This window comes from Salmo trutta, chromosome 17 (assembly GCF_901001165.1).
Source record: "Salmo trutta chromosome 17, fSalTru1.1, whole genome shotgun sequence".
In the NCBI taxonomy this organism is placed as follows: domain Eukaryota; kingdom Metazoa; phylum Chordata; class Actinopteri; order Salmoniformes; family Salmonidae; genus Salmo; species Salmo trutta.
The window spans coordinates 40698046-40716555 of NC_042973.1; the positions used below are offsets into that span (position 1 = coordinate 40698046).

Sequence of the window (18510 nt, forward strand, 5' to 3'; positions counted from 1 at the left end):
TACACAGGTGCACCTTGTGCTGGGTACAATAAAAGGCCACTTTAAAATGTGCAGTTTTGTCACACAACACAATGCCACAGATGTCTCAAGTTTTGAGGGAGTGTGCAATTGGCATGCTGACTGTAGGAATGACCACTAGAGTTGTTGCCAGAGAATTGAATTATCATTTCTCTACTACAAGTCACCTCCCAACACCGTTTTAGAGAATTTGGTAGTACGCCCAACCCGTCTCACAACTGCAGGCCAGGTGTAACCATAACGCCCTTCGGTGGGGAAAAACTCATTCTGATTAGCTGGGACTGGCTCCCCAGTGGGTGGGCCTATGCCCTCCAAGGCCCACCCATAGCTGCATCCCTGCATGCCAATGATTGTTTTGAAGGACTAACACAGTTGGAAAGCCTTTAACCAAAAGTTAAAGAAAAGGCAGAACATGTCCCATCATGCTTCACCCAATACTCACCATTGGGGAAGGCATTTCTTAATTCCATTCCTTTACTTTTGATGTGTGTGTATTGCTGTGAAATTGTTAGATATGACTGTTAGATATTACTGCACTGTTAAAGCTAGAAACACAAGCATTTCTCTACACCCGCAATAAAATCTGCTAAACAAATAAAATTGGATTTGATTTGATTTCAGGACATTATCAGGAAGCACTGGTACGTTATTGATACTGACCCACAATTGAAACCCATTTTTAAATATCCCCCACCTATGGTCCCCAAACGTGAGAGACTTTGTGGTTAAATCTGATTACCCACCAGAGAAAAAGCAAACTTTCTTGGACAAGGTTCAGGAGGGTAATTACAAATGTGGCCAATGTGCTCAATGCAGCTTCACGTACAAGTGCAACTCATTTACCCACCCCAGCACAGGACAAAAATGTAAGATCAAACGTCTGATTACCTGCATATCCACCAATGTTATTTACATGTTGAAATGTCCTTGTGGTCTGTCTTACATAGGGAAAACCCATAGAAGCCTTAATAAGACACGGATCAGTGAGCACCACAGCAATATACGGACAGGTGAGACAAAACATCTGGTTGCTGTTCATTTTGTACAAGCTGGACATCCTATTAGTTCTCTGAGATACATTGGAATAGAAATGATCAAGATGTCCCGCAGGGGAGGGGACATTGAGAGGAAACTTCTTCACACTGTCTCCTCTTGGCCTTAATGAGGAGTTTGTCTTGAAACCGTTTTTTATAGTTTCAATATGTCCAAATTGTTCATGTTTTGATCCTAATTGAATATTGTATGTGTATGTACATTACTGTAAAGTTTGATCACATTTCTTCTGTATGATCATATATTTTGATACATTGAATGTTAATATTGTAAAAGTATGTTATACATTTTTTTACCTCCTGTTTCAGGAAGGGATGTCACTGAGTACTGCCCCTATATATAGGACCTTCCACCCCCACCTGGGATATGGATGCCTGATGAAGACCTAAGAGTCTAAACGTTGAATCAATAAAATCCCCTGGGAGCCTGAACAGCAGTGTGGCTTTTTCCTTTCTGTTTGGCATCCTTGCCCAGTCATGTGAAATCCATAGATCAGAGCCCAATGAATATATTTCAATTGACTGATTTCCTTATATGAACTGTAACTCTGTATAATCTCTGAAATTGTTCTATGTTGTGTTTATATTTTTGTTCAGTATATTTTTCTCATTGTACCCAGTCTGATATTGACATGCAAGCGAAGAATCTCGAATCTACAGCCATCAACATACGTGCATACCTGCATATCTAATTAGCTTCCATGTGTCTATCGTCAGAATAATCACCAATCAACTGGGACCGCTGGCTGCACAGTCCTTTCTTTAAAAACACAACACAAGAGTGTTACGAAGTACAATCACGTCTGTTACACTGGTGCTGAGACCAGTCTTCTTCTCTTCCCGGGACATCTGTTACATGTGCTCCATTTGAAGTAGAAAATAAACCTTATTACATGAAACAAAACGTTGAACAATTTTGAGACTACAGGAGAAAGGTTCACTGCTATGTTAAACAACTGCAGTAATGGTTATTTTGATTGTCAACAGCCTTTTGGCTATTGTAGTCTTCTGATTGTAGAAAAACAGCGATCTCCAGTTGTTCAGGCAGGCAGCATGCGAGGGAGGGGCCTTACCTGGTGGGTCTGGAACGCACCCTTTTCAGTACACATAAGGGAACAACTCCCAAAGAGCTCGTTGCTCACGGGTGTAAGTTAGGTCTGAATACCAAATACTGAAAAGTGCTTAATTGAAAACGCGTAGGAAAGGCATACACTTCCTAAGTCTGAATCAGGCCAAATGTAAGCATGAAGCTAGCTGCGGGTAGTATTTTTTTCCCATGGTACCCTTGCGGCAGGCCTTCCCTGAGCTGGCAAGGTGGAGAAACCTGCTGTGGTGCCCTTAAGCAAGGGAGTTAACCGCCAACTGCTATGATGCTGATTAAGGCAGACCCCCCCACTTCTCTGATTCAGAGGGGTTGGGTTATTTGTGGAAGGCACATTTCGTTTTCATGCATTCAGTTCAGTTGTGCAACTGACTAGGCATCCCCTATTTCTGTTGTAGGAGGGATGAAAAAAAGGTTTCTCACAGATTTTGTATTCCTCACAGGTTTTTTTGTAGTGTGTGTGTGTGTGTTCAACCTGTTGGTTTTTCATCCCTGCAGGCAGAATCTCGGCCACCTTCACACAGACTAAGTACATCCTGCTCCCTTAGGTGTGCCAGTTTGTGCTTGCTCGTGTCATCTCTTACACTGACAGTTGCAGTAGTGCATTCATAATGTCATATGATATGTAAAAATTGTGTCATTTTTTTATGACATTCAGATCATCATTATGAATATGAAATTCATACATGGTAGTTGTGCCCTCTCTCTCACAGCAAGTGAGGTTAATACAGAAACAATATGCACTCATATTCATTAATAATTGATGTAACTAACACAGTTGTAAGCTCTTAGATCTCATTAGGATAGAGAAGCATCCTCTTTCTGCACTGGCTAGGAAGAAGCCCTTGACCCCCTTCTTCCCAAGCGTGTTGCACACTGCCGTCATGGATTTAACAATGGGCGAAACTCCCTCCAGCCAATGCTTGCACCAATTCAGTGTTTGTAAATCCACGACAGGGAGTGTGCAAGTTTGGGGGAAGTGTGACAAATGTAGATGTGCCGCTAGTGTCTGTCTCACCTCAGAGGACACAGGAGAGTTCTGGATGAAACCAAACATCCAGGTTCCATCATGTTGTTACCCTCTTATCTCATTTGTGACACTATAAACAATTTGGCAACACAACATTTTAAGTCCGTACCCACATATTTAGCTGTTGACATATTGTCATGAGCCATGACATTGCTGTGAGAATTTGTGTGTTGCACTTGAAGATAACAATGTTGGGGGTGTTCTGGTGGCTGGGTAGGCATGGACCAGTGACAGTGTTGATTGTTAACACTCTGCTGAACACAGAACACAGGCAGCACAGAGCTACTGCCCTGTTTGCAAAGCCCTTTTCTCACTCTTATAATAGGCTATATCTCACAATACAAGTATTTTTGTTTGAGTTCTCATTTACAGCAGACTAACCTTGACTCCTAATTTGCCACTATGTTGTCCATTCATATTGTCTCTACCATTTGTCATGTTCCTAGCTTTCCACATTGCATTGAATATCTGAGTTGGAATTGACTGTGCCAGGAGAGAACTGCTTCACCGTCTGTATTTGACTCCCGCTAAGGCTTCGGGCTAAAGCGTGGAGATCAATAACTGAGAGTGCTCAATGGTTCATGCTTGCACAAGTAGTTTATTTGGTCACAGACGTCTTAACCGCAGTAGAACGGACTCGATCCCAGGATCCAAGCAGCTTCCAGGCGGTCACATGGGGAGGGGTTCTCTGAGAATTCCGTCCCTATGCGCCACGCCCCCGCGCTTGGCGCTGTCCAGCACGCCAGGGCTGAACGCTGCTGGTAGCGAGCAACCAGTAACTGCCTGCAGCGGTGGACTGACTGCACGTAGTGCTGCATGGAACAGCGACAGACAGTCGGCAGATCTCACCGGATACTAAGGTGAAAGTTCAGTAGACCCAGGTTAATTCATGGTGGAGACATCGGACAAATATGTGACAGCTTTTTGATTTTACCAGACGGGGGCATTTCATTTTTGCCTTTCATTGATTTGCTGTCACACATGAAACTCCTGAACCATTCGGTGGTACAACTTGTTACCACCATGATTTTGTATATTTTATTGACTTACTGTCTCTTTGTTTTTGGATATAAAACGGATGATCGACTGCCTTTCTTTCATGGACATGTATTTGAGAACTCGCCGAAGGCATCAAAAGTGAATGGACTAAGCATTCCTGTGAAGCGCATCAACGCGCAAAAATGGTGTCCAGAATCGGGAATGCACTTGAAACTCTATGGGAATGGCAGCGAGGATTTCCACGTCTTTGCCCACCACAAACGGGGAAATATATTACTTAAAACTTCCAGGATTTTGGACAGGGAAGAGCGCTTCGAATACCTACTGAGTGTAAGTTTGTGTTGCCAAACATGCGTATCACCGGGCCATGTTGTCTTTCAGGTTGCGTCGGTGAAAGTGGATGTTTTGGACACCAATGACCACGAACCCACTTTTCGCAATGCAGACTTGAAATTAACTTTGAATGACGCGACTCCACTCCGGTCTGTGGTTTACACGATGGAAGCGCTTGATGCAGACAGTGGAAAGAACGCAGAGTTGACGTACTTCCCTGTTCCCAAAAACGGCAGTTTCTACGTGGTACCAAAAACTGGTGAAGTTTTGCTGATGGACTCCCTACTGGGCCTCCTATCTGTAATCAAGTTCTATGTTTTTGCTAAAGACCATGGTTGGCCCTGCAGAATCAGTAAGGGTGTTGAGTTCACGGTTACCCCACGACAGTGGTGCCCACTGCGCCCAGGCCAGACAGGGGAGTTGGGCAGCCTGGGCAGGGCAGGGCGGATGCATAGGGCATTGTTGGACTCTGGTAGCATGGTCTTCCTCAATGTCTCCGAAGATGCAAGCATCGGTTCTGTCGTTATGAGCCTGAGCCCAGCCAGGTTTCAGGCAGCCTCCTTTGAGCTGGTTTACCCGAAGACAGATATTACCCCAATCAACGTGGGCAAGGAGAGTGGAGATATCGTGATAGCCATGCGCCTGGACAGGGAGACTGAACCGTTCATCGAAATCACTGTCAAAATACAAGATGAACGAGGTGTGTACTATGTACTAAATCTGCACTTAACTGGGTGCATGTCTCCTGTGCGATATGTGCAGAGTGGTAATTCCTTCATTTAATGGGAAAACGGCTATTACGCATGCATTATATGGCGCTTAATAGCGCAGGATTTAAGACCATCTGGATAGCTGAATTACAAGTCTCCCTGCAGTCACCATCCCTCAGTAATGCCCCAAGAGAGCATAATATACATTAGGACACTTACACTGGTCAGAAAAAAAGCTTTTAGAGCCGACTAGCTACAATACATTCAACAGGTACACATGACAAGGTATGACATTACCTGCTTCAGTGTGAGGAATGTACACAGATTATTTGTCATTATGACATGCTCATACATTGATATTATGAACCTCATATTTATGTATAACTCTAACAGCTATATGAACTTTTAACAGCTATTTTAATTATGGCTAAATAACTGCTGGGTATAAGTGTATATTTCATTGATTTCTTAAATAGACTCCAGTCAGCAGAGAGTTATGGCCACCATAGACATACTCTACGTAGACTCGGCTGTGAAGTTGTTTCCAACATTAATCCTTTTGGATTGGAGATCCAGTGTGATGTCTCTCTCTCTCTCTCTCTCTCTCTCTCTCTCTCTCTCTCTCTCTCTCTCTCTCTCTTTCTCTCTCTCCCCATCTCTCCATCCATCCATCTCTCTCTCTCTCTCTCTCTCTCTCTCTCTCTCTCTCTCTCTCTCTCTCTCTCACTCTCTCTTTCTCATCTGCTGGCATTTAATCCCCCTCTCATTCGCTCACTCCCTCCCAGGGATTTGGAGAGGCAGTGCATGCCACACTCAGGAAACAACCTCTAGCATTCTTGGAGGGAGAGAGAAATTATATGAAACCCTGCAGTGTAATTGTGTTGACAGTTGTTTTGTGGCCCCTAGTGTTAGGGCCCTTAGAGTTGGGGCCCTTACAGAGATGATGTTGGAACTTGGCACCGTGGCCAATGATTTGCTTTGGTTTTATAGTGCCAGTGTTTGATTGTGATGCACAGCAGCGTGTGAGAGTTGTTATTGCTTCCAGTGTTGGGACAGGGGCCAATAATAATATATTTTGGTTGTAGTGCCAGTTTTCCAGTGTGCCCAGTGTTCAATGATGTTCATGTGAAAAACTTGTAGGGATTTTGTTTGAATAGCCTATTGTTGTTCGATGCACAGCATGTGTTCATTGATGTGCAAGTGTCTGTATGTATGTATAGAATGGACGCATATTTGTACCAAAATCACAATTCTTTCTTGGGAATGAATAATGTTCATGCAACCCGATGTTTTCTGAGAAAATCAATTCACAATTCTTTCTTTCTTGAGAACATATGAATACTCTTATATATTGATGTTGTGAGGCGAGGACTATTCATTTGCCAACTTGTCTCTGCCTGATTAAAGATTAGCAATTTCTTATGACTAGCTTGCCAGACAGTTCTGTCTGCTTCTTTTGTGGGCTGTTTTTTTTATTTTTATCCTTTCAAAAGCAGACTACCCATCAAACATACCTCTTTTTGTGTTTAAACACATTTTCTGCTGTATTTTATTTGATGTGTGTTTTGCACCAACAGTCCTTCAACTTTATTATTCTGTACTGCATGTGGTTTGCTTTGGTTTGCTTTTTCCATTATGGCTGTGTGGTGAAACAAGTAGCTATAGCATGGAGGCCCATAGGGATATTAGGTGACTGGTGTGGCTAAAGTTAGCATGTGGCCCAGTGGCCTCTTGTCTACACCACAGACAGCCCTATGAGATCCAGGAGAGAGTGAGCTGTCCATGGTACTGTAGTCTCTCTCTGTCACCTCTACACCAGCAGCTGTGGAATCAGCAGAGGGAGACTGCAGGAGAAGCCAGTGAATTAGGTCATCATGATAGACACTGGTAAGGTGTCGTGTTGGATAGAGGCGAAGGGAACTCTCCATTAGTCCTGTCTAAAGATTTTGTTTCCACAAAGGCCATCGGCATTAGTAGCTTAGTTTCACAGAACAGAATGTATTAGCTGATTCTCTTTGACTAGGACTTGTTCCTGCCCCTGTGTTGGAATCTGTTTATCATATTGGAAGGGGCAGGAGATTTGAGAAATATTGAGCAAATTGGACTGGAGTGATTCCCCTGCCTTTTTTATATTTGTGGGCAGGGTGGTAGTGGTTTGGAATGGAGACGTGGAGCTGTGTTTTAGCTCATAGTAATCACATGGGCTCCTATTTATCAAGCATTTCAGAGTAGGAGTGCTGATTTAGGATCAGTAATTCCTTTTAGATCCCAATGAATAAAATTACATGGACAGCGAGGGACCTGATCCGAGATCAGCACTCCTTGATGCTTGATACATACGGCACCTGAGCTCAGCCTTTTTGTCAGAAAACTCGAGTTCTCTAGTTCTAGTCATCCTCTTCCCTAGTTGCCTCAGGCTGTATTTAATCCAATTTCCCATTTTCTCACTGCCTCTCCCCCAACTAAACATTAGCATATTCCCCCTGTGATGTGAAATGAATTGGAATGAGACCTGATCTTATTTCATGTGTAATTTGTGAATCTGGGGCTGTATATTTAATATGGAAAACAATTTCAGAATGCCATGCCATCTGCATTTATTCAATTTGTAAAGAAACTCCAGCTGTGGCTGGTGTGTGTTGTGTGTGCGCACACCGTGTGCGTGCGCCGTGTGCGCGCGTGTGTGTGCGCATGCCCGTGTGTGTTCGTGTTTATGTTCACCTATCTGTGGTGGGCCATAGTTTTCACATTCATACCTCCTTTCTGCTTGAAGTACATTGTCAATGCATTCATAAGATCCTGTCTATTGTTCAATTTATCTAATGTTCTAGCTATTCATGAGAAAGACATTGCAGAGCCACAACCTCTATCTGTCATTCCAGAAATATCTTTGTTTACTGAGTTCAGTTTCTCCTCAGCGTCACCTTAACATACTCCCTGTTGGTGTTTCCCCTGTAGCGTCACCTTAACATACTCCCTGTTGGCGTTTCCCCTGTAGGCTAGAATCGATTTGCTGCTATTGATTAAACAAGCATTCTTCTGTTATGTTCCAATCCCGAACATCGCTGTAGCCCTTTCCTGCAGTCAAATGACTAGTGGCCTCATGGGTGGAATGTTATTAATATAAAGGACTGGGGAGATTTTAAGGATAAAAAATAAACAGAATAGAGCTAAACACAGGCAAAATCTTAGAGGAAAACCTGGTTCAGTCTGCTTTCCACCAGACACTGGTAGACAAATTCACCTTTCAGCAGGACAATAACTTTAAACACAAGGCCGAATATAAACTGGAGTTGCTTACCAAGAAGACATTGAATGTTCCGAGTGTCCTAGTTACAGTTTTGACTTATATATCGTCTTGAAAATCAATGGCAAGACTTGAAAATGGCTGTCTAGCCATGATTATCAACCAACTTGACAGCGCTTGAAGAATGAAAAAATTATCATGCGCAAATATTGTTCAATCCAGGTGTGCAAAGCTCTTAGAGACTTACCCAGAAAAACTCACAGCTGTAGTCGCTGCCTAAGGTGCTTCTAAGATGTTTTGAGTCAGGGGATGTAATACTTACGTAATCAAGATATGTTAGGGCTTTATTTTTCATACATTTGTGAAAGAAGAAAAAAAGACAAGGGATGTGAATACTTTCTGAAGGCACTGTATCTACAGCATATTGTGCTGCGTTTTTCTACCTTTTGCACCATTAACTGACCCAATTAACTGAGGATAACAATGGTTGTGGCTCAACCTTCAGCCCCTGAGAAGAGCTGATAAAAAAACACGACACAGGGTATAGAAACAGCTCCGGAAGTTTTAGTGTTTGTGGACAAAGAGATGTTGTTGCGGAGAAATGGCTGACAGTTGCTGCATGAAAAGTTTTAATAGGAATTTCAGTAAGGGCAACAAAAATATATAATTGCAGTAATTGGGTAACGTGTTGTGTTGTAAGGGACTTCTGTCAGAAGATGAAATGGCAGTTTGATTGAAGATTGAAGGGAGATATTTGAAGCTGGCTCAAAGTCTGGCTGGTTATCAAAACAAAGCATCACTAGAAGCTATTGGCAGCACAATGAAGGTACTGGGAACTTGTCTCAGTTTGAATGAGAGGTTGTTAAAACCATGTCCATCAAAGGGTGTAGGCATTGATATTATCAGAGAGTAGGACATCAACGTTTATTGGTCACGTACACTGTTTAGCACATGTTATAGTGGGTGCAGTAAAATGCTTGTGTTATCAGCTCATAGCAGTGCAATAAAATGTCACACAAATAATCAAATCATAAAAAACTATAGACAAGACATAAAAAATGTCAGAATGACTACAAATGTAATATATGCATATATTCTTAAGCAATAAGGCACGAGGGGGTTTGTGGTATATGGCCATATAATCCACAAACCCCTGAGGTGCCTTATTGCTTTTATAAACTGGTTACCAACGTAATTAGAGCAGTAAAAATAAATGTTTTGTCATACCTGTGGTATACGGTGCTGTAAATGTCCTGGATGGCAGGCAGCGTGCTCTGGGCTGACCGCACCAGCCTCTGGAGAGCCGTTCGGTTGAGGGCAGGGCAGTTGTCGTACCAGGTGGCGATCCAGCCCGACAGAATGCTCTCAATGGTGCAGCTGTAGGAGTTTGTTAGGGTTTTAAGAGCCATGCTGAATTTCTTCAGCCGCCATGCTGAATTTCTTCAGCCGCCGCCATGCTGAATTTCTTCAGCCGCCATGCTGAATTTCTTCAGCCGCCATGCTGAATTTCTTCAGCCGCCATGCTGAATTTCTTCAGCCGCCTGAGGTTGTAGAGACTGTTGCGCCTTCTTCACAACGGTGTCGGTGTGGTGGGACCATCTCAGGTCTTCACGGTTTCAGGTCTGCTATTGCTAGATATTGCTGCACTATTGAAGAAATAAACATTAGCATTTCGCTGCACCTGCGTTTTACTAAACTGTGTACATGACCAATAAATGGTGATTTGATGTGCACGCCAAGGAACTTGACGCTTTTGACCCTCTCCACTACGGCCCTGTCAATGTGGATGGGGGCATGCTCCCTCTTCTCGCCATGGTTCCACTTGACACCGGAGGGCAGCAGAGACCATCCTAGAGATAATTATGACACTCAGGTATGTTCTATTACTCATTGTGATTTCCCCTTTAAAAGAGGTGTGTTCTATTACTCATTGTGATTTCCCCTTTAACTTCTCTTGGGTATGTGGGACGTGACTGTCCCACCTGTGGGACACACTCCCAACAGCCAGTGAAATAGCAGGGCTGGAAATTCAAAACAACCAAAATCTCATAATTCAAATTTCTCAAACATACGACTATTTTACACCATTTTAAAGATACACTTCTCCTTAATGCAAACACATTGTCCGATTTCAAAAAGGCTTTACAGCGAAAGCAAAACATTAGATTATGTTAGCACACCACCTAAACAAGAAAAGCCACACAGCCATTTTCCTAGCAAGGAGGGGCGTCACAAAAACCAGAAATACAGCTAAAATTAAGCACTAACCTTTGACGATCTTCTTCAGATGACACTCATAGGACATCATGTTACACAATACATGTATGTTTTGTTCGATCAAGTTCATATTTATATCCAAAAACAGCATTTTACATTGGCGCGTGATGTTCAGAAAATGTTTGCCTCCCAAAACTCCCGGTGAATGTGCACATTAATTTACAGAAATACTCATCATAAACGTTGACAAAATATATAACAATTATTTAAAGAATTACAGATATACTACTCCAACCGCTGTGTCAGATTTTAAAATAGCTTTTCGGCGAAAGCACATTGTTCAATATTCTGAGTACAGAGCTCAACCATCAATGCAAGCTATACAGCTACCCGACAAGTCATGGCATCAATAAAACTCTAAATTAGTGTTATAAATCTTTCCTTACCTTTGCTGATCTTTGGCGGAATGCACTCGCAGGACTCCCACTTCCACAAGAAATGTTCATTTGTTCGATAAAGTCCATCATTTATGTCCAAATACCACCGTTTTGTTGGCGCGTCCAGAACACTATTCCAAAGGCACGATGCGGGAGCGCAAATCAATAGACGAAAAGCTCAAAAGTTCCATTACCGTTTGTAGAAACATGTCAAACGATGTTTACAATCAATCCTTAGGGTGTTTTTAACATAAATAATCAATAATATTCCAACCGGACAATAGCGTATTCATTACAGAAGAAAAATAAAAAATGCTAGCCATGCGTGAACGCGCATGAAGTAACTACATGACCTCAGACAGTCTAGTGCTTGAACCGGCTGTTATTCCCTCAAAATTCACCATAGAAGCCTCAAACAACTTTCTAAAGCCTGTTGACATCTATTGGAAGCCTTAGGAAGTGCAAAATGACCCTTAAGTCACTGTAGTTTGGAAAGGGAATTTTTTTTTTTTTAAACTACAGCCTCAGATTTTCTACTTCCGGGTTGGATTTTTCTCAGGTTTTTGCCTGCTATATGAGTTCTGTTATATTCACAGACATCATTCAAACAGTTTTAGAAACTTCAGAGTGTTTTCTATCCAAATCTACTAATAATATGCATATTCTAGTTTCTGGGCCCGAGTAGTAGGCAGTTTAATTTGGGTATGTTTTTCATCCGGCCGTGAAAATACTGCCCCCTACCCAAGAGAGGTTAAAAGAGGTGTGTTCTATTACTCAATGTGATTTCCCCTTTTAAAAGAGGTATGTTCTATTACTCATTGTCATTTCCCCTTTTAAAAGAGATGTGTTTTCAGTTTTTCTTTGCAGAAGCTTGAATTGTTTAGTGTGTGCGGTCGTTTCCTGAGTGAGTTGTCGAGACTTAGTGTTTGTTTTTTTGTTTTTTTCCGAAGTGTACTGTGATCCTGCGGCTAACGTTTCTTAGTAAAGTATTATGTTTATCTTTAACCACTGATTCCTCGTCTGGTCTCATCTCTGCCCCTGAGTCCAACCTCACCACGTCACACTTCTGTCTCCTGTAGTCCACCATCAGCTCCTGTAGTCCTTTTACGCTGAGGAACAGGTTATTTTCCTGGCACCGCTCCACCAGTGTGTGTGCGCATGTGTGCACAGAGAGAACGAGAGAGAAGGGGAGAGACCATGGTGATGTAGCCTACCCACAAGCAAGGCAGCTGTTTGAAAGACTATCTGTGTCTGCAGCTGACTGCTTAGCATTCCGTTTGTTGTATCGTCCCTGAAGTTGGAGCACATATTATATGCTTCTGTTATGGTTTCCGTGTCTGTGGTCCGACTACCTCCTCAGTGTGATTTGATCCCAGTTTAACCGTGTGTCTCTGCAATGTTCTCATCACATGTGAACTTCTCTATGGAACTAATGGATGTGGTCCTCTCCCTATTGTCAGTGTGGGGGTATGGCTTAATGCTGTGGACTAATAAGGACACAGTCTGGTGCACTGAGAAGGAGGATGGGATAGTGATGATGCTGGAGTCATTAGTAATGCTAGAGGCCACACACACACACACACACACACACACACACACACACACACACACACACACACACACACACACACACACACACACACACACACACACACACACACACACACACACACACACACACAGTACAACTAAGCTCAGGATAGAAACCATGAGAAGCCATTTAAATGTACTTTTCCTCTACGTCAACATTGTCGAGAGGTTGAAATTGTTTCGCATTGTGACTATTTCACAAGATGTTTAGCGTTTAATTATTGTGTCCTTTGTGCCCCAGGAAGCTAGAGCGATTGCATTTTAATCAACCGATCTGAATCATTAATTGCATGAATGCATGTTAAGTTGCTTATGATGGGTTTCTCGGGTGCGTAGCACTGACTGCATCAGTCAAATCCTTAATTTAGTTGGTAAACATTTTATGGTCCTTAATAAAATAATCATACGTGGTGATATTAAAAAGGGAATACCAGACACATTTAGATTTTAGTCCATTACACACCCCTGTTAGTGCATCAATATTGTACTATGAGATACAGGATAATCATAGATTTGGGGAATTAACTCACAATATTAATATTTACCATGTAAATAAGAGAATCATAGATTTCTTTTTTTTTTATGTCACACTAATGTAATCATACAAGTTAGTGATCAGGGGTGTTAAAAGTCGGTTGTTAATACTTCCTCCTCGCTCTCCCACTGTGTGATGAGCAATGATCTGGTTTAATCTCGCTGGCTTCCTGCTAATGCAGATTTGGATGTGTGAGAGGCAACGATGGTCCACAGCAGAGGCTGTTCACTGGATTACACTCAGAAAATGGAGAGGTTTATCCTCTCCTTTACCCATTAATAACGCTTCTACACATGCTGCTGTCTTAATGTGTGTGTGTGTGTGTGTGTGTGTGTGTGTGTGTGTGTGTGTGTGTGTGTGTGTGTGTGTGTGTGTGTGTGTGTGTGGGAGGGGGGTATAGATAGTGTGTGTGTCTGAGCTATGTGATGCATTGAAATGGATGAGAGGACAACAGCATTATTTCGCATTTCCGACACATTCTGGTTCTGTGTATACTCTTGCATACCAATCAATTCAATTGTGTAACGTCATTATATACTATGAAGTGTTACACTCAACATTGTTCCTTATATGCAGTACAACAACAGCAGGCCCAATAATGATTGGTCCTTAGAATCTCTCCTACTGTGGCACAGTCAACAACGTCAACCCAGATTCAGGTGTTGGTGATAGATTAACACTGTCTCTGGCCATACTCTTAGAGTTTTCCCATTAAGCCTGCATGGCTCTTCAGTGGCTCCTGCCTGGCCCTGTACACTCTGGGCTGGGGAGACGACTGGGCTTCCTAGACACCCCCATCAATCACCACCACGCTGGGAAATGGAGAGAGGGATAGAGGAGCAAGAGCTCTGGAGCTCTGATTGAGCTCCAGTAGTGTGTTATACACTGAGTAGACAAAACATTAAGAACACCTGCTCTTTCCATGATATAGACTGACCATGTGAATCCATGTGAAAGCTATGATCCCTTATCGATGTCATTGTCAAATCAACTTCGATCAGTGTAGATGAAGGGGAGGAGACAGGTTAAAGAAGGATTATTAAGGCATGAGACAATTGACACATGGATTGTGTATGTGTGCCATTCAGAAGGGGAATGGGCAAAGTGCCTTTGAACAGGTATGGTGGTAGGTGCCAGGTGTAGGGCTGTGACGGTCATGAAATTTTGTCAGCCGGTGATTGTCAAGGAAATAACTGCCGGTCTTAGGGTGATTGACTGTTAATTAACAAACTCATTTAGCATCTCCTGGCTTCCACACAAACCTTACAAGCTACTGATGCAGACCTTTGGAACATCTACAATTTAAAAAGTCCAATAAATCCATGTAATATAGCCTACACCTTCACAATAAATCAATTTATTTTAGACAGGTCTAAAGAAACATGATATGAAGAAAATGTAGTCTGTTTCAGAAGAACAGAATAGCATACTCTGAGTTGTCCTTATGTTAGGTCCTGATCTGGCTATGCCATATGGCTGTGGGCTACACTAGTTCATTTCGCAGCCAAGATTTGCTTAGAATTCCACAGCATTATTTTCTAACATGAAGAATACAATTGAACAGAGTTGAATAAAATAAAAAGGATATTTTCTCCAAACGATTTCCAAGGAAGTGCGCACATGCAGCAATTCTGTGTTGAGCGGTTAGCAAAGAAACAGGTCCTCCTATATGCTTAATTTGGGGTTATTTATGCAACTTTAGTTGTGATACAGACTTTGGGCTATACACTGCCTTCGGAAAGTATTCAGACCCCTTGACTTTTCCCAAATGTTGTTACATTACAGCCTTGTTCTATAACGTATTAAATTGTTTTTTTCACTCATCAATCTACACACAATATTCCATAATGACAAATAATAATAAAAAAAGGCTTTTATACATTTGCTAATTTATTCAAAATAAAAATAAAAAATATTACATTTACATATGTATTCAGACCCTTTACTCAGAACTTTGTTGAAGCACCTTTGGCAGCGATTACAGCACTGAGTCTTCTTGGGTATGACGCTACAAGCTTGGCACACCTGTATTTAGGGAGTTTCTTCTCTGCAGATCCTCACAAGCTCTGTCAGGTTGGATGGGGAGTATTCATGCACAGCTATTTTCAGGTCTCTCCAGTCTTGGCTGTGTGTTTAGGGTTGTTGTCCTGTTGGAAGGTGAACCTTCGCCCCAGTCTGAGGTCCTGAGCACTCTGGAGCAGGTTTTCATCAAGGATCTCTCTGTACTTTGCTTTGATAATCTTTTCCTCGATCCTGACTAGTCTCCCAGTCCCTGCCTCTGAAAAACATCCCAACAGCATGATGCTTCCACCACCATGCTTCACCGTAGGGATGGTGCCAGGTTTCCTCCAGATGTGATTCTTGGCATTCAGGCCAAAGAGTTCAATCTTGGTTTCATCAGACCAGAGAAGCTTGTTTCTCATGGTTTGAGAGTTTTAAGGTTCCTTTTGCCAAATTCCAAGCAGGCTGTCATGTGCCTTTTACTGAGGAGTGGCTTCGGTCTGGCCAGTCAAATATAAAGGTCTAATTGGTGGAGTGCTGCAGGGATGGTTGTCCTTCTGGAAGGTTCTTCCATCTCCACAGAGGAACTCTAGAGCTCTGTCAAAGTGACCATCGTGTTCTTGGTCATTGACCAAGGCCATTCTCCCCAATTGCTCAGTTTGGACGGGCGGCCAGCTCTAGGAAGAGTCTTGGTGGTTCCAAACGTCTTCCATTTAAGAATGATGGATGCCACTGTGTTCTTGGGGACCTTCAGTGCTGCAGAAATGTTTTGGTACCCTGTCTGTCTCAGAGCTAGCCATAGGCCTATGGGCTAGGCTACATGAGGTGTGGGACTATGATTTAAAAAAATATATCATTCACAAGTGGTAGGCTAATTGTCACCCATCAGACTATTTAATATTGTCTTTACATATACTAAATAATATACACTGCTCAAAAAAATAAAGGGAACACTTAAACAACACAATGTAACTCCAAGTCAATCACACTTCTGTGAAATCAAACTGTCCACTTAGGAAGCAACACTGATTGACAATAAATTTCACATGCTGTTGTGCAAATGGAATAGACAACAGGTGGAAATTATAGGCAATTAGCAAGACACCCCCAATAAAGGGGTGGTTCTGCAGGTGGGGACCACAGACCACTTCTCAGTTCCTATGCTTCCTGGCTGATGTTTTGGTCACTTTTGAATGCTGGCGGTGCTTTCACTCTAGTGGTAGCATGAGACGGAGTCTACAACTCACACAAGTGGCTCAGGTAGTGCAGCTCATCCAGGATGGCACATCAATGCGAGCTGTGGCAAGAAGGTTTGCTGTGTCTGTCAGCGTAGTGTCCAGAGCATGGAGGTGCTACCAGGAGACAGGCCAGTACATCAGGAGATGTGGAGGAGGCCGTAGGAGGGCAACAACCCAGCAGCAGGACCGCTACCTCCGCCTTTGTGCAAGGAGGAGCAGGAGAAGCACTGCCAGAGCCCTGCAAAATGACCTCCAGCAGGCCACAAATGTGCATGTCTCTGCTCAAACGGTCAGAAACAGACTCCATGAGGGTGGTATGAGGGCCCGACGTCCACAGGTGGGGGTTGTGCTTACAGCCTAACACCGTGCAGGACGTTTGGCATTTGCCAGAGAACACCAAGATTGGCATTCGCCACTGGCGCCCTGTGCTCTTCACAGATGAAAGCAGGTTCACACTGAGCACATGACAGACGTGACAGAGTCTGGAGACGCCGTGGAGAACGTTCTGCTGCCTGCAATATCCTCCAGCATGACCGGTTTGGCGGTGGGTCAGTCATGGTGTAGGGTGGCATTTCTTTGGAGGCCGCACAGCCCTCCATGTGCTCGCCAGAGGTAGCCTGACTCTCATTAGGTACCGAGATGAGATCCTCAGACCCCTTGTGAGACCATATGCTGGTGCGGTTGGCCCTGGGTTCCTCCTAATGCAAGACAATGCTAGACCTCATGTGGCTGGAGTGTGTCAGCAGTTCCTGCAAGAGGAAGGCATTAATGCTATGGACTGGCCCGCCCGTTCCCCAGACCTGAATCCAATTGAGCACATCTGGGACATCATGTCTCGCTCCATCCACCAAAGCCACGTTGCACCACAGACTGTCCAGGAGTTGGCGGATGCTTTAGTCCAGGTCTGGGAGGAGATCCCTCAGGAGACCATCCGCCACCTCATCAGGAGCATGCCCAGGCGTTGTAGGGAGGTCGTACAGGCACGTGGAGGCCACACACACTACTGAGCCTCCTTTTGACTTGTTTTAAGGACATTACATCAAAGTTGGATCAGCATGTAGTGTGGTTTTCCACTTTAATTTTGAGTGTGACTCCAAATCCAGACCTCCATGGGTTGATAAATTGGATTTCCATTGATTCTTTTTGTGTGATTTTGTTGTCAGCACATTCAACTATGTAAAGAAAAAAGAATTTAATAAGATTATTTCTTTCATTCAGATCTAGGATGTGTTGTTTAAGTGTTCCCTTTATTTTTTTGAGCAGTATATGTGTGGAATTTGTTTTGATTTAGAATGGACCATTATCATTATACCTGTCTCGAAACAGGGGCAGGGGAAAAAAACATGTCATCTATGCACTTAAATACCGAATAGAGGACGCTTTTCCCCATGGTTCATTTTCTGTTGTAAAGCGAAGCATGTGCTTAATATTAGGAATGTTGAGAAATAAATATACTGAAGGAGACCTTGCCTATAGAAAGCTGATCCTTCTATTTTTAATAAAGGCCATCAAAACTCTTGTTTCTCACACAATTGCACAGCCTATCTGTTGCTCAACATAAACTCATAGGCTCTCATGAAGTGTTTGGTTAGATTTTCCAATACATTTGCATTGATGTCAGAGTGATAAGATGGACAACAGAGTGCTGAGTACCAGACAGTTAACACGTTTGGTAGGCTACTAATGACCATCAGCAGCATCAGAGCTTGGAGAAGCCTAGTTACCGTGACTAAACGGTCACGTGAAATTTGACTGCGGTCATGACTCGTGACTGCCAGTGTGGCGGTAATACGCTCACCTTACCATCCCTAGCCAGGCGCACCGGTTTGTGTAGAGAACTGCAATGCTGTTGGGTTTTTCACGCTCAACAGGTTCCTGTATGTGTCAAGAATGGTCCACCACCCAAAGGACATCAAGCCAACTTGATGTCCTTTGGGTGGTGTGGGAAGCATTGGAGAAAACATGGGCCAGAATCCCTGTGGAACACTTTCAACACCTTGT

At 43.1% G+C, this 18510-nt stretch overlaps 1 protein-coding gene across 1 annotated transcript in view; it reads left to right on the forward strand.

Annotated features, from left to right (window-relative positions):
- The first annotated feature begins 4438 nt into the window (after positions 1 to 4438).
- Positions 4439 to 18510, forward strand: part of LOC115152198 (neural-cadherin-like) — a 98717-nt gene continuing 84645 nt past the window's right edge. Inside the window, exon 1 of the mRNA XM_029696793.1 lies at positions 4439 to 5234. Within this exon, the coding sequence (XP_029552653.1) occupies positions 4700 to 5234 (535 nt within the window). The 5' untranslated portion in view covers positions 4439 to 4699. The remainder of the gene's footprint in view (positions 5235 to 18510) is intronic.